The sequence below is a fragment of the Chanos chanos genome, chromosome 9, assembly GCF_902362185.1.
Source record: "Chanos chanos chromosome 9, fChaCha1.1, whole genome shotgun sequence".
In the NCBI taxonomy this organism is placed as follows: Eukaryota; Metazoa; Chordata; class Actinopteri; order Gonorynchiformes; family Chanidae; genus Chanos; species Chanos chanos.
This window is the reverse complement of record NC_044503.1, coordinates 19,226,032-19,242,054: the sequence shown is the minus strand read 5'-3', so window position 1 is coordinate 19,242,054 and position 16,023 is coordinate 19,226,032. Positions and strand designations below refer to the sequence as shown.

Genomic DNA, 16,023 nt, shown 5'->3' with positions numbered 1-16,023 from the left:
TGTCGTGCCATGCAAGGCGAAAAACCTCTCGTTTGGTTGCCCGCTAGTTTCGTTCCAATTTTCTACACACCTGCTTCAGCGCGCGGGTTTCATTATTAAACCAGGGTGTTAAGTGTTTACGTCTATTTTTTATAGTTAATGGTGCTACCATATCTAGTGCATTACGAAGGGTAGAATTTATGCTGTCCGTCAAGTAGTTCAAACATCTTTGCTGATTATTGAAAGAGCTGAGAGCAGTAAGAAGCAGATCACCGAGCGCAGCAGTGGTGGAAGGATTAACGCGATGGCAGCTGCGAACCGCGGTAGAGACAACTGGCGTCAACGGAAGAGTTACTTGGAAAGTAATAAGAAAATGGTCTGAGAGGTCAGCGGAGTAAGGAGAGACGACAACGTGAGAGATATTTAGTCCGCGAGCTAGAATAAGATCTAAAGTGTTGCCACTGAAATGAGTTGGTTCGTGGACATATTGGTTAAAGCCAAATGTGTCTATGATAGCTGTAAAAGCTTTATTAAGTGAATCAGAATTGTTATTGATGTGAATATTAATAAGCTTTAGGCTAAATAATACCATACTGCTAATATATATGTGCGTGTGTGTATGTGTGAGAATGAGATGATTTTCTGTATTTTAATGTTAATAAAGCAAAGGAGAACGCCTGAGAATGCTAGTCCCATCTTCTCCCTCCACTCACTATTTTCCCCTGTTTTAACATACACAGCATATACCAACATGCCCTAACACATACACAACATATACCCACACACCAACACATATACAACGTATACCCATACACACACCTGCCCATACACAACTTATACCCACACACACACACCAACACATAACAACATATATCCACACGTACCAACCTGTACACACAGACTGCTCTGTCTCTGTATTAGGATCTACTTTTCAGGCTAGTTGTGTAACTGATGATTTTCCAATCATGATTAATTTTGATAGCAAGTCATATAATTCACTCAGCTACAATGTTTTTGAGCTGTGTGTTCTATGATTCCAGGATATTGTAGCTGTTTGTTGCTGCATTATGATGTTCAACTATTTAGCTGTATCACACTTCCTAAGTTAAGTTTTGTGTACAGAGAGAGGTCTCCATAGCACATATGTGTGTATTTAGAGGAAACTGAAATGAAATTAAAACAGAATCAAATTACATGGTTTTCAATGTGTTTGAAAGAAGTCTCTAAATGATACATATTGGTACATGTCAAAGTTGTTGCTCTCAAATGTACTGCAAAATACTTTTCCACTTTCAATATAAAAATACATATTTTACATATTTACACATTGTATATGTTATTGTGAACAATGATTACTATGTAATACAAGGGATTTTCAAGTAATGTCTAAAAATGAATGTATAGAAGACAGTCATTGCAGGACAAAGTAACCTGATTCAGTGTGAAATAAATTGTTGCAGGACACTGCACTGAAAGTCCCACAGTGGTTTATTGTACAAGCAGTAAAACCAGTCATCTTCACAGATCCTACATAAATAAACTGCAGATAAAATGTTGTCAGTTATTCCTGTCTTTTTCTTCCCCTATGGGTCCATCTCTGGTGCACCTCATGTCTCTTACACAATGAGTGGGAAGAGATAGACAGGCACAGGTAGGGTGAGACAGTTTGAATCAGGGGGCACAGGGCAGACAAACAGTTTACTCCTGGTCCTTCTCCTCTCCGTGTGTGATGATGTGTACCAGGTTCTTGTAGTCAAGGTTTCCCGCCACATCAGGAGGAAAGGCAGCAAACATCTGCTCCATCTGAGGAAAACCAAAGACTGCTCAGTCTCACACTGTCTCACTTTTTAGAGAACAGTCTCATTAGGGTGTGATTACGGTATTTTCTATAGTATGAGCAGGTCTTACCTCCTCTGGTGTGAATCTATCAGCCTGTGTGGTCAGCATTTCTGTAACACTGCATTAAGACAGTAGGTAACACACACATACATAAACTGCACTAAGACAGTAGGTAACACACACATACATAAACTGCATTAAGACAGTGGGTAACACACACACACACATAAACTGCATTAAGACAGAAGTAACACACACACATACATAAACTGATACATATACAGTGTATAACAGTGGAAAGAGCCAATAACTATAATATAACTCACTATTCCTTCCTGAGGACTCCCTTTCCCTCTGGGTCAAAGACTTTAAAGGCATTCAGGATTGTCTCCTCCGGGTCTGCACCTGTGGAGGACCGACAGTGACCTAACACACCTGTCCACATGACCAGTTCAGTAAGCTCACACCTGTCCACATGACCAGTTCAGTAAACTCACACCTGTCCACATGGCCAGTTCAGTAAACTCACATCTGTACACATGACCAGTTCAGTAAACTCTGTGTAACTCTGTTCAGGACCATACATTGTAACTTCACTAAGGTCGTAGACACTGATCCAAAGTGAGTTTTACTTTTAACTTTTTTTGTTGCTATGCACCCTATTTTTCTGCAGGTTTGGAATGCCCAATGACCCACGATGCCGTGGTTCTCCATCATTACATAGCACTCTCCTGAAATAAGGTGAGGGAGCTTAGCACATGCCTGCTGTCTTACACATTTCCTGTCTTACATGTAAAACAAGTCCCTCATTCTCTGCACAATCAACTGGAAAGTATTTTCGCTATTCACTATTCACTATTCACGTAACTCCACCTATAACTGCCTTGGCACATTGACCATGGTGTAGCCGTGGGGACAGGGGCTGTGCGTGAGGGAAAGTGTTCAGTGGTGTTTCTATGAGTGTTCCTCCTGACCAGTCACCTGGTGTGTTCAGTAGTGTTCAGTAGTGTTTAAATGAGTGTTCCTCCTGACCACAGTTGCCTGATGTGGCACAGGAATGGTTTTTAAATCCGAGTGTGGACTGTTAGACAGTGCTGCTCAGGAGCCCTGTATGAGTTAGAATGACAAACACTCTGGACTTAGAGTCCATTTCAGTAAAGACTAAAAGGCTTGCCCTTCTCCTGTCATGTCATTAAAGACTAGGGAAAGCTAACCCTTCAGTTTCTCTCCGAACATGGTGAGGAAGACGGTGAAGTTGATTGGACCAGAGGCCTCTTTTAACATGTCATCAATCTCCTCCTGCTTCACATTCAGGCGCCCTGTTGGATTACAGAGAAAAGAGGCTGTGAAAAAGTACACTTCAGAAGGGGTCCTCCATTAATATTTTTTACACACAAATACAAGCTCTCAATCTCTCTCTCTCTGTCTCTCTCTCTCTCTCTCTCTCTCTCTCTCTCTCTCTATATATATATATATATATATTACATTATAGGTATTATACTGGTATTATAGAGGAGGGCACAGCGCTGTAAAATGTTGGTGACCCCAAGTTCCCTTACCAAGCCCCTGCTCTCCCCACTCCTTTCTCTTTCCCTCTCTCTGCCCTGTTTAAACATGGAGATGTGTTGTCTTAACTCACCCAGCGCAGCAAACGTATCTCGTAGGTCGTTTTTGTCTATGAAGCCGTCTCTGTTCTGGTCCATAATAGTGAAAGCCTGTCAGAATCAGCATAAACATTAAAATAAGAAGTTAACTGAGGCACTATGAAATGGGTATTATATGTATCTATGAAATGTGTGTTATATGTATCTGTGTTTAAAATAATTCCTCATGCTGCTTTCTCCCATAAGTAAAACCCATTTATTCCTGTACAGTATTCCTCATAAGACTGGAACACTGGTGGATGTAAACGAATGATGCTAATGTGAGAAAATATTAGATCAGAGGACTTTATTTCAGCATCACTGCTTTTAACATATGAGTGATTTACAGAAATGACAGCGTGAGTGATTGAAAGAACAGACAAATGAGTGATTTACAGAAATGACAGTGTGAGTGGATGAAAGAAGAGGCAGATGAGAAGATAGAGAGTGATCTACAGTCAGCACGTGAGACAAGACGGGGAGCGGGGGGGGGGGGGTCAGAGAGTGACAGAGAGAGAGGGAGAGAGAGAAATGGAGAAAAAGAGGAAACAACCAACCTCCTTGAATTCCTGAATCTGAGCCTGTTCAAACATGGAGAAGACGTTGGAGTTGGCGCCTTCAGCCGTCCTCTTCTTCGCCTTTTTAGGTGCCTGCACAGTATATTACACACACGTGTCACATATACTACACCAGTTTTCAACAGAAAGACACACACGTGTCACATATACTACACCAGCTTTCAACAGAAAGACACACACGTGTCACATATACTACACCAGTTTTCAACAGAAAGACACACACGTGTCACATATACTACACCAGTTTTCAACAGAAAGACACACACGTGTCACATATACTACACCAGTTTTCAACAGAAAGACACACACGTGTCACATATACTACACCAGTTTTCAACAGAAAGACACACACGTGTCACATATACTACACCAGTTTTCAACAGAAAGACACACACATGTCACATATACTACACCAGTTTTCAACAGAAAGACACACACGTGTCGGATATAATATGCCAGTTTTAAATAGAAGGTCAGGACTGAGTTTATGTGAGTGTTTATATGAGTTTATTTGTATATTTTTGTATATTTATGGGCTGTTTAGCATTTTTTTGCAGTACTCACACTATTGGTTGAAATTATTGCAAAGACTTAGTGGTAACTGCTGCCAACTTATTGGGAAAAATAAAACAAAACAAAAAACAAAAACCCTGCATATCTCCAGTGACAATGGAAAGAGATTTGTTTGTTTGTTTGTTTGTTTTTTACTTATGATTAATTAATATTAATTCAATTTAATAACTATTTGATTTATGTTTAAGGAGAGACTATTGATCATAAGACCTTTAGAGGAAGGAAAATTAACATACATATCTTTATAGACTGTGAGTCAATAGCTATGATACATAAATATCTTTATTCGCTGTCAGTCAATAGCTATGGTACATACATATCTTTATTCAATGTCAGTCAATAGCTATGGTACATACATATCTTTATTCAATGTCAGTCAATAGCTATGGTGCAGTCTTTTTTGAGTGTTCTCATCTCAATGACAATACTTATACTCAGACAATAGATTTGTACCAGTGATGAAACAATAGTGTCATAGCGACCATCTAAATCTAAACTTAGCTTGGTGGGGAAATCAGTCTCAGAGCATGTCTCAGAGCATGTCTCAGAGACCTCTCAGGTCAAACACATGCCTGGCACTGTGACAGGCATTGGACTGGGTGTGATCCCCGCATGTGTCTGTGGACTAATCAAACATGCATGAAATGCAGTGGACAGTGACTTCTCAGGCTGCATATTACAGCTTACAGCCTATCTGCAGTATACAATAATGCTCCATGTAACAAAGCAGCCCACAACATCCAAACTTCACTCCAAATAATCCGTCTGAAGGTAGAGCTTAGGTAAAGTCCACATTACCTTATTGAGTGCACATCCACTCAAGTCCTATTTGTTTGTGTACAGTGCACATTACCACACAACAGATTTATAAATCTTAGGCATGCCCATCCCCCCCCCCCCCCCACCACCACCAGCATGTGTCAACAGTGCATCCACAGACAGACACAATCACACACAGTGCACCCACAGACATGCACAGTCACACACAGTGCATCCACAGACAGACACAGACACACAGGGCACCCACACACAGGCACAGTCACACACAGTGCATCCACGGACAGACTAACACTCACCATGCTTGTGAGAGGGAGGAATGCAGAACAATGAGGGACTCCCAAAATAAAGTCGGACAATGGGGAACGCCTGGGTGGCCTTATGTACTCCTGATGCCCCCTGCTACTGGATGATATAAATAAACCATGCCCTCTTTAGGAAGAGCCAGGTGAGTAACCATGCCCTCCTCCTCTCCATCCCAACCCAAACCCCATTGTTAGATCACAGGCTGGAACAACAGTGGTTTAGAATGACTGAACTCTGCACTTTGGAGGTTATATGAATCCAACTCCTGATCTCTCCTGCTGTCTCCTTATCCCCACGGGAAGGGTCACAGAACTCATGACCTCCGCTTCTCTCTGTGATCGCTCTCTCGTGATGGGGCTGTTGATGGCACAGCAACCTGGACACAGAATACAGAATACCACTGCTCTCTTCTTAATCCCTCTGTTTTTTCTCTCGTCCTTTTATGTGGAAAAATATCACCGAGCCATATATGTGCTCTCCTGTGATGCGTGTAACTGTGCTATGTGCCATTCTGCACTGTAAAAGATGATCTTGGGATTTAGTTATTTCAACTCTGTTTTTTTGGTTGATATAACTAAATTCTATGAAATTGTCCAGACAACAAAGAAGATTAAGTTTTCATTGCTTCAACTTCGTAATAACTTTAATGAACGAGCAATATTGTTGTTTCAACTAAAAATTGCATGTTGAAACAATTACATTACACATTACATGCACTACATTACCACCTACACTGTAAAAAAGGATTAGGGGTTTTAGTCAGGTGGACTAGTGCAATCAAGCTGAGTGAACTCATTGCACATTTCAACAAAATATGATGAGTTACAACAACTCCAACTTGAAAAGACTTGAAAACTCATGATCATTTCTTCAGTTAACTTCAGAACATAAATCAGCCTTGGCACTTTGTGTCACACGCATGCACCGGCAATATGATGTCATTGCCACAGGCACAGTGTTGCGCACTCCGAAATCGAAACTAAACATGAAATATGCTTAAAAAGTTGTGGTGACATGCTGTCTGAGACAGAGACTAGATGATTAATTCACATTGCCTACTGATGAACTGGCTAGACTAAATTTAAATGTACTTAACTGATAACGATGATTTAACATACTGTAATAGAGTTCCGTTGCTGTTACTTCCTGGTTTGTGTAGGGCATGCTGGGAGTGGAATTTTGTTGTGCAGTAATGTTTGTTAAAGAGTTTTTCTTGCTCAAGAAGATTACTGTTCTGTAATGTGTTTCGTGTGTGCTTGTTATCTGCTTGTTATCTGCAGTTACTGTTTGGAAGTTGACTAGAGCACATGGGTACATCTCAGTGGTGTCAGTGTTAAAGTCTTACTTATTAATTGCTACATGTTTAAGGCAATGCAATGGTGTTTGAAAAGCTCCTAAAAGAGGGGACTGGGTGAACTGAGTTATTGCTAAACTTACGCTTCTAAGTTTGTTACAATACGTTTGAATTTGGATGAACTTCAGATGTGTGTAAGTCAATTGAACTGTTGCTGTCAAGAGAAACACTGGTTACCTCAAAGAACTGAAGAAAGAAAGGTATTTTATGTTGAGCAAACTTAATTCACATTCGTACAAATTTGAGAGAATTAAGGTCAACCAACATCTTTTTCAGTTCTCTCATCTAACCTTTTCTGGTCCAAATTATTTGACACAGGAGGTTGAGTCAACAAACTGCAAGTTGTATGAACTAATTTACTTAAGTGTAATAAACTTGATACTACACGTTTGACATAACTCAGTCAAAACAAAAAGATGACTTGACTGGGTTTAGTTGAGTCAACAAATCCTTATTACAGTGTAGAAAAGGGCTTTTGTCATGTTAACTTAAGTGATGAGTTAAGTGAGCTTAGATGTTTAAGGCAACCAAGTCAGTTTCTTGAAATGTTAATACAACAGTTAAACTGAGTAAGATCTTAGTCAAGACAAATTAAAAATACACATTAATACAACTACAAATGTACATGTACAAATGTATTGTTTGTTCCATGCTCAAATGAGTTGATATGATGTATAATTTCAAGTCACATTAACTAAAAATAATGTTGTGTTAATAAAAAGTCTAGTTCCTACCTAAAGAAGTTAGAGAGGCAAACTCTCTCAATACCTTTAAAACAAAACTAAAGACTTATCTATTTTCTCAAACTTATGCATTATATAATTTTGATATGACTTTGTTATAGACATGTAAAGCCCTTTGAGACTATAAATAGTGATATTGGGCTCTAAATAAATATTATTATTATTATCATTATTATTTTAACTCTGTCTGATTTAGAATATTAGTCAGATCAACATACTGTCTTTATTTGATGCAACTTGAATGCCTCACTGTGCTAACTCACTGTATGATTTTCATAGAACTCAAAATTTTCAGGCAACCAGGTTACTCACTTTTTCAAATTTAAACAACAAATCATTTTTTACAGTATGCAGTACAGGACATATTCGATTACAATAATAATGTGTTAAATGTTTACTGCATAAACATGGAAATCCTCCAAAATGTGGCCTTGTTGAAAGTAGCGTGTTATATTATTCATTGTATTAGTTGCATTGCTTTTCAATTAAATGCATACTTGAAACAGCTAGATCAGGCCTGCCTGATACACAGGCCTACATAAATTGAAGCAAAGCACTGTAGACAGACTGCTGTTAATTCACTGTGGCAACTGGAGCGTTTAAGTGAACACTGTGCATGTAAGTTTGGATAGCATAAAAGCCATAGCCAGTGCTAATGAGCATAAAGCTGACAGTGAAAATGGACAATTCCGTTTTGATGGGGTGGACTGATTTAACTGAATTTTATCAGACCACACTAATGTTAAGCTGACTTGTGTGCTATGGTCTCAAACTGTAGCTGTCTGGAAGGTGGCTGATGTAAAAGAAGCACTTCCAAACACACCACCTTCAGTGACAACAGGGCCTTTCCTTTATGTTGTCAGCTGAATTCAGCCCTCAAGGAAAAGTAAGTGGTGCCCCCTCCCCTCATGTAGATTCTTACTTATAGGTTTATAATATTTCTTAATTACACAGTATATTGACAAAGGGACTCCTCACCTCTGTGATTGCATCAGTGACTAAATTCACAGTTCACACAGTCATGTCACATTAAAATTTACAACCGTGCAGACAACAATAACAGGAGCACTGTCATACCTTTGCCTGTGTTTGTTAACCTTCCTGTTTTTCACAACAGGAGCAGAACATCAGCACATCATCTGGAGTATTACATTAAACCAGAGTATTACATTACATTACATCACATTTAAATGTGCAAACCAGAGCATTATGTTACACTAGATTACATTACATTTAAATGTGTTAGCCAGAACATTACATTACATTTAAATGTGTAAACCAGAGCATTACATTTAAATGTGTATACCATGGCATTAAATTACATTACATTTAAATATGTAAACCATTACATTACTTGTTAGCAGAAAACAGTAACAAAATTATGTTGCACCAGCTAGTCCTCAGTCTTGAGATGGATAATGCCATCCTAGGCTGCAAGGATTGTTTGTTTAAACATATAAAGAGAAAGGCAGTGCTTCTTTTTGCTTGTGCTGAGATTTCTGTGTGGACGCCTGAGCTCCTGGAAAGACCCTGAGGTCAGTCCATAGAGAGGAAACTCCATGTATTAGATTAACAGAGGAGAAACGTGGCATGTGGCATCTGTCCTTGGGCTCCTTAATGCTGGTTGCCAGGTCAAAGGAAAAAGAGAAAGGCTTGTCTGCACATGCTTAAGATTATAAGTAATTATGTGATTATTTATTGGCCTGTCAGAGACATGTGCGGGTGACAGGCCTGCAATGTTAGAATGGCTGTCCTGCATTGATGGCATACTCCCACATACCATCTGGTTGTAGTGGGCAGTTTTTGACTGACACTGTGATGGGTAACTGGCCTGAGTCATCTACCTCTGCATGTGGACCTCATAGGTATCAAATCTCTGAATAGGTATTATGATGACTTGCTGTCAAGTGACTTCCAAACATTTCCAAGCATGTTCTGTTACACAGACAATCAAATGTGATAAATAAACTCATAAACTCAACACAGCTGATTACAAGTTGTCTGTTATCTTATGGAGGTGGCACAGAGGGGTAAAGAATCTCCCTAAGTGTAAAACTGATGAATGAAGGTTTGGACATGCATGGACCATGTGGTTGGTGTCACTCTGATATTTCTCTCGAAGTGTAAAATATCAGGAAACATGGAGTTCCTAGGTTAACATGCAGCTAACATGCTAACATGCCCATGATCTTCAAACCTGACCCTGTTATAATCTGAGGTTTGTCCCCAGCCCTGATACTGAGACCAACACCCCCCCCCCCCCCCCCACAACTGTCTTAACAGGTTATTCTTGGTTTCAGCCTCAAATGGCAGCCGAACGTATAATGGACAGGCACGAGTTGTCTCGGGACAAGCATGCGAGTGGGATCAATCTACTATAATTACCCAGACAAGTGCATTACTACACAGGCCCAAATACTCCAGCAAAATGAGGATGGATTGGAGGACTGGAGCAGGCAGGTCAACCCATCTGCCATCTGCTTACCACATCATTTTGAGAATGTCTTTCATAGGAAATAAGAACCCATCTGCCATCTGTTTACCACATCATTTGGAGAATGCCTTTCATAGGAAACAAGCAATGTGTCTCTTCAAAGAGCAAGCAGAAACCAAACCAAGTTACCCAATGGCTGAAGTAGTGGTAAATATCGTTTCCAAACGGAACATTAATTGTAAGAGCAATCACATCCTGCCTTGGCTCATGACTGTTCGATTCTGACCACAATACACAATATTGATTTTCATTTATGCTCTTCTGCATACAAATCAATTCAAGCACATTTGGCCTCGGGACCCAAGGGGCACCTCCCACTACAATGAAAGGGCAAAACTGGGGGTCAATTTTGTTCAAAACGGAGAACTGATGGTTAATTCAGTTTTGGAACTAACAGTTGTCTTGGAATTACAGGGAACAGTCAATCTCAGTCTGATGAAATTTCAAAGAAATTCTAAACGAATTAAAATGACTATATTTGATTACATTACTTCATATAACAGCTAATAAATACAAAAATTTCTAACTGAACACAAAACTCATGTTATAAAGGATTCATTAATTCATTCAAATATGTTATAAATATGTCATTAGTAATGTTTTTCAAATTATTAAATCTATGTATTAAAGCTGTCTACATTGGGGAGCAGATTCCACCCTCCTCTGTCTGCCTCACACACACACACACATACACTCACCATCTGAACAGAATTTACCCTCCTCTATCTGCCTCACACACACACATACACGCACGCCCACGCACACACCATCTGAACAGAATTTACCCTCCTCTGTCTGCCTCACACACACACACACACCATCTCAACAGAATTTGTCTGCCTCTGTCTGCCTCTCTCACACATACATTCACCATCTGAATAGAATTTACCCTCCTCTGTCTGCCTCACACACACACATACACACACACTCACCATCTGAACAGAATTTATTTGCCTCTGTCTACCTCTCACACACTTTGTCTGAGCAGCAACCGCTTGGGCATAGACAGTCTGACTCTATATGTCAGGGTAATTAGAGAAACAGTGAGTGTGGGGAGATTATTGAAGCCTACAGGAGTAGGCATTATTTAAAGCATTCATTTGGGCTAATGAGGCTCACTGACTTCGCAGTCTCTCACACTCGCTGAGACTGTAATCCCTTTGTTTAGCATGAGGTTCATTTCAGCACCTGTGGCTGGGTGGCACAAGGAAGCACTAACAAACCCATCCCACACACCAGGCTGAACACCAATTCCACACACCAGACTGAGCATAAAGAAAGTAACATCATTACGTCAGTAAATAAAGACAGTGAGATGAAAAAACCCAATAAAAAGACTAGAGAATAGCTAAAGAAGTAGAGAACTATAACTTGAGAGAAACTAGAGAATAATCAGTCATCTCTGATGGCATGTGATGACTGCTACCATATCAAAACATTTCTCTCATTGACTTCCACCATATCAAAACATTTTTCTCTCATTGACTGTTACCGTATCAAAATATTTTTCTCTCATTAAATGAATAATGCTACAAGTAATTTTTACAGATCAGATTTAACAGATTTTGTATTAGATTAGTCTTTTGATCATTCCATGTGTGCCACTGAAAGAACTTTAGATTGGTTAGGTTGTGCTAAATGTGTTACAGAGTCAGGCCTCATAAGTTTGTGCTCTTTTTTTGTAAATTATTGTTTTTTCCCCTCAAGTATTTATTACGATTCTATTTCATATATCTGGCACGTAGTGTGCATTGTATTTGTAGCACTGTAAGTCATTTCATGATCTGTTATTTCTTTAACTTGCTTCTTTGAGTTTGTTTTGGTTTGCGCTGTTGAGGCGTGAGCATGCCAAGACAGAAGACGGCGGTATGTTTTGTTTTTGTTAATATTACCTAACCAGGAGCATAGAATTCTCTGCACGAGCGGTCGCAACAGTGACACCTTTCCGCTGACTGAAAAATAAACAGCAGCATTACGCTAGCGACAATGAGAACAGAGCCGTTGAGACGGCTCTGAATGAGAAGTGTCTGGCCACAATTAGGTTGTCGGTCGCTCAGAATTGTGGGAAAAATTCGTCAGGAAAAAAGTCCGTGAAAGGCGTTCGTCGAGTATTTTTCTGGAACTCCATCACAGCTATAACTACAGTGGAACATTAAAGTATTTACTGACATCTAATTTCATCGAAATTTTACGGTTGCTGTATCAAGTGAAAAAATAGAATGATATCGACAGTGACAGCTACAATGTGAACAATATAGACGTAATACGGAGTATCTGCTTTCTGGGAGTATCATTTTCAAAAATGGATAAATAAATCAGTAAACAACGAAACTGTGAAATTAAAAAAAAATAATTAAACGACATATGTGAAAAAAATTCCTCTGTTTTAAGAATGAATTACTTTTTTTCTTTATTATTTTTGTTCTTCTTCTTCTACTTTTACAATTAATACCAACAGCATAACAACCGGTTATGATCCTATTAACCCTGTACTGCATCCTGTAACTCCCAGGTAACAAACTCTATTTTAGCTTGTTTAAAGAAAATAAGACATTCCATTTCTTTGGTAAACCCTTGATCAGAAGTGGAAACCCAAATACTAACCAATGAACTTGCAAGAAAAATGGTCACATGCCCCACAGGTTGCTATTTGCTTCCTCTTTTGACACATGTGCACATGTCACATGGGGCCATATTTACTCTCACGAGAAATGCATTTTTCACTAATTTTCCTCCAGGTAATCATTTACAAAAAAATAATCGACCTTCACTGGTGTGTAAAGATGTATTTTCAAAAACTTCACATGACATATCAATGTATGTGTCTTAGGAAATTACAAAAAACTGTATGTTGCCCTGAAGTAACATTATGCCATAATGGAATCACATAAGGCATACTATGTACAGTAAGCACAGTAAGTAACGTATATTATATTTGTAAGGAACAGAGCTAGAATTATCATCAAAATGTATTTCCCATGAATAAGACTTTTGTAATGCATACAAAAGAACATGCAATTCACATATTAATATTTTACAATCATATTTAATATATAATTATGTATATATATGGCATATATATTATATATATGCGTGTATATGAAATTGGTAATGCATTAAAAAACAGGTAAATCTGTTTGTTCAAGTGTTTGGTTAAAGAAATTGATGTTTAAAATAAATATTTTTCCTTTTTGCATGAAAATATCAATTGTTTCATTTTCATTTTTCATTTTTTTCATCTTCATATTTTGATCATAGCTGCATAATGTTGCTCTGAGGTAACAGACCCTAAAAATATATAGAAAATTTAAAAATCATGAAAATGTATATTGATACTGTTAAAGTGTCCTAGTTTAAGCAGAAAAAACATTACAAATATTTTTTTACCCATGTATATCATAATGCATGCAGTAGAGGGTTAAAATGAAGTGTCTGTATAAAGATATGTATTATGTTATGTATGTTATATTAAGCCATAATCATCAAGATATTATCAGAAAAAAAATTCTTTACTGAGGTCTGAGTAGCCTTTGAATGGTAACCTTGGCAAAGAGGTCCTAATGGAGTGAACAACATTGAGTATTAATGTTCTAAAGTCAGTTGTTTTGGCTGTCTACTGCCGACTCTCCGACTTCCTGCTGAGTAACAACTACATTGACACATTGGTACAGAAGGGAGGCATACCGGGGGTCCCTGGGTGCCTCCAACACACGGGTGTGGTGACCCAGCTCATCAGGGAGGCAAGCGAGGGCAGAGGGGACCTGGCTGTACAGTGGTTAGGTCTCACCAACACCTATGGCTCAATACCCCACAAGCTGGTGGAGGTTCCACTGGAGAGACACCACGTACCCCAGAAGGTAAAAGACCTCATCCTGGACTATTGCAGCAAGTTCAGCTTGAGGGTCTGACAACGACATCAGTGCCAGGCGCCAGGTGGATCTTCCAGGGGTTAGAGAGGCTCACAACGTGGGTGTACATGAGTTTCAAACCCGCAAAGTCCCGGTCTTTGGTCCTGAAGAGAGGGAAGATCACCGACAAGTTCTGCTGGGAAAACAAAAAACAAAAACTTGTGCCCCCTCAATATGGGGGTAATTTGAAATCTACGTTAAATGACCTTTCAGAAATGTATTGATATTGAGGCCTGAATCGACAGTATGGACGATTATTTACAGAGATGCTGGAAAATAGTAACAGGGACGGCTCAACCCAATGACTTAGATTTGACTGTAATAAGAGCTTGTAAAAGTCACGCAATGAAACAAGCGAGTGAAATATGCAAATGTAAATATGGGTGAAAGGATGATAAATACCAGTTAGGCATGTATATGTTCAGCATGTTAATAAGTTAATTTTTTATAGAGGATGTTAGGGACATACTTTATTACATTTGTGTAATTTTAGGAAGTAAAAAAACAAGCACTCTTGTGACAGAATATGTTCTGAAGCTACAAAGTAGATTAGGCACACTGAATCTCTTTGAATTTAAAGATAAGACAGATAATTTCCTAAATGAATCTCCATCGACCATAAGTCACTGTTTTCTAAATGTTTTGACAGTATTAAAAGACAAGCAGAGGTGGATATATCAAAGACTGAGAAATGTCATAACAATGCATACTTCACACCACTAATTTTAGATAAGCTTTTTGCAAATTTTTTGCCCATTGATTTGGTTGAATATTTTAAGGTCCTCTTATTAACATATAAAATTTTACATAGGCTTGCACCTTCCTGCCTGTCTGACTTAATTACATCCTATAACCCCCCTCACACCCTGCGCTCTCAAGATTCTGGACTATTAGTCATTCCAAGAGTTTAAAAAGAAGTCTGCTGGCAACCGAGCCTTTTCCTACCACTCTCCCTTCCTCTGGAATGGTTTACCTACAGAAGTCAGGGAGGCAAACTCTCTCCATACGTTTAAAACAAGACCTATCTGTTTTCTCAAACTTATGGATAATGTAATTTTGAGCTGACTTTGTTATAGACATGTAAAGCCCTTTGACACTATAAATAGTGATAATAAATAAACTTTATTACATATATTATTATTATGTTTATTATTTTTTAAAAATACTAAAGTGTAATATTTGATTAATGAAAAAACGTGGATCGACGAATGTGTCAGTAGATTTGAGACATTATACAAAGCCCATGAAAGAGAATGCTGTAAGAGAGTTAGAGAATCAGAGGAGAGCTGGAATAAAAAACAGAAAATTCTTCTCGACTTAAAATAATCATTTCAAGTCTCACCATCACCTGAAGCTAAAATATGCCTTTTAAATGAGCAACAGAATAAAGATGAAAATGTGTCCATGCAAGTAAAAGGCAAGATAAATGAAAAAAGCCTATGCGTTTCACTGTTAACAGATTTGAAAACCGCATGAATAACTGATGGTTTAATGCAATTACGCAGACAATATTAAACACTGACATATTAAAAACAGACTAAATCCAAAAAGTGAAATTCCCCAAAGCAAAAATGCACCACAAGACTACATAAATTTACTTCACAAATATGTACAACATGAAGGATGCACAGTGGGTATGTCAGCAATTCATATAATAATATATGATATATGTACAGATAGGTGTATATTAATATGACTACTTGAGGTATTGCCTTTCAAGACAAATAATATAAAGGAGGTAGTTTTAGGAAGTTATGCAAATGGCACCCATATTGAGAATGGTGGGTCCAAATATAGTACCCCCAGGTTACTACAAGGGTGATTCAGGC

General features: G+C 38.6%; 1 protein-coding gene across 1 annotated transcript; it reads right to left on the bottom strand.

The window, feature by feature from the left end:
• Nucleotides 1-1,677: 1,677 nt before the first annotated feature.
• Nucleotides 1,678-4,108, bottom strand: myl2a (myosin, light chain 2a, regulatory, cardiac, slow). Its single transcript, XM_030783791.1, has 6 exons — nt 4,019-4,108; nt 3,458-3,533; nt 3,033-3,137; nt 2,145-2,223; nt 1,888-1,936; nt 1,678-1,782 (listed from the first exon to the last, which is right to left on the bottom strand). The coding sequence occupies exons 1-6, from the start codon at nt 4,052-4,054 to the stop codon at nt 1,678-1,680; spliced, it is 450 nt and encodes a 149-aa protein (XP_030639651.1). The 5' UTR covers nt 4,055-4,108.
• Between the last annotated feature and the right edge of the window lie 11,915 nt (nt 4,109-16,023).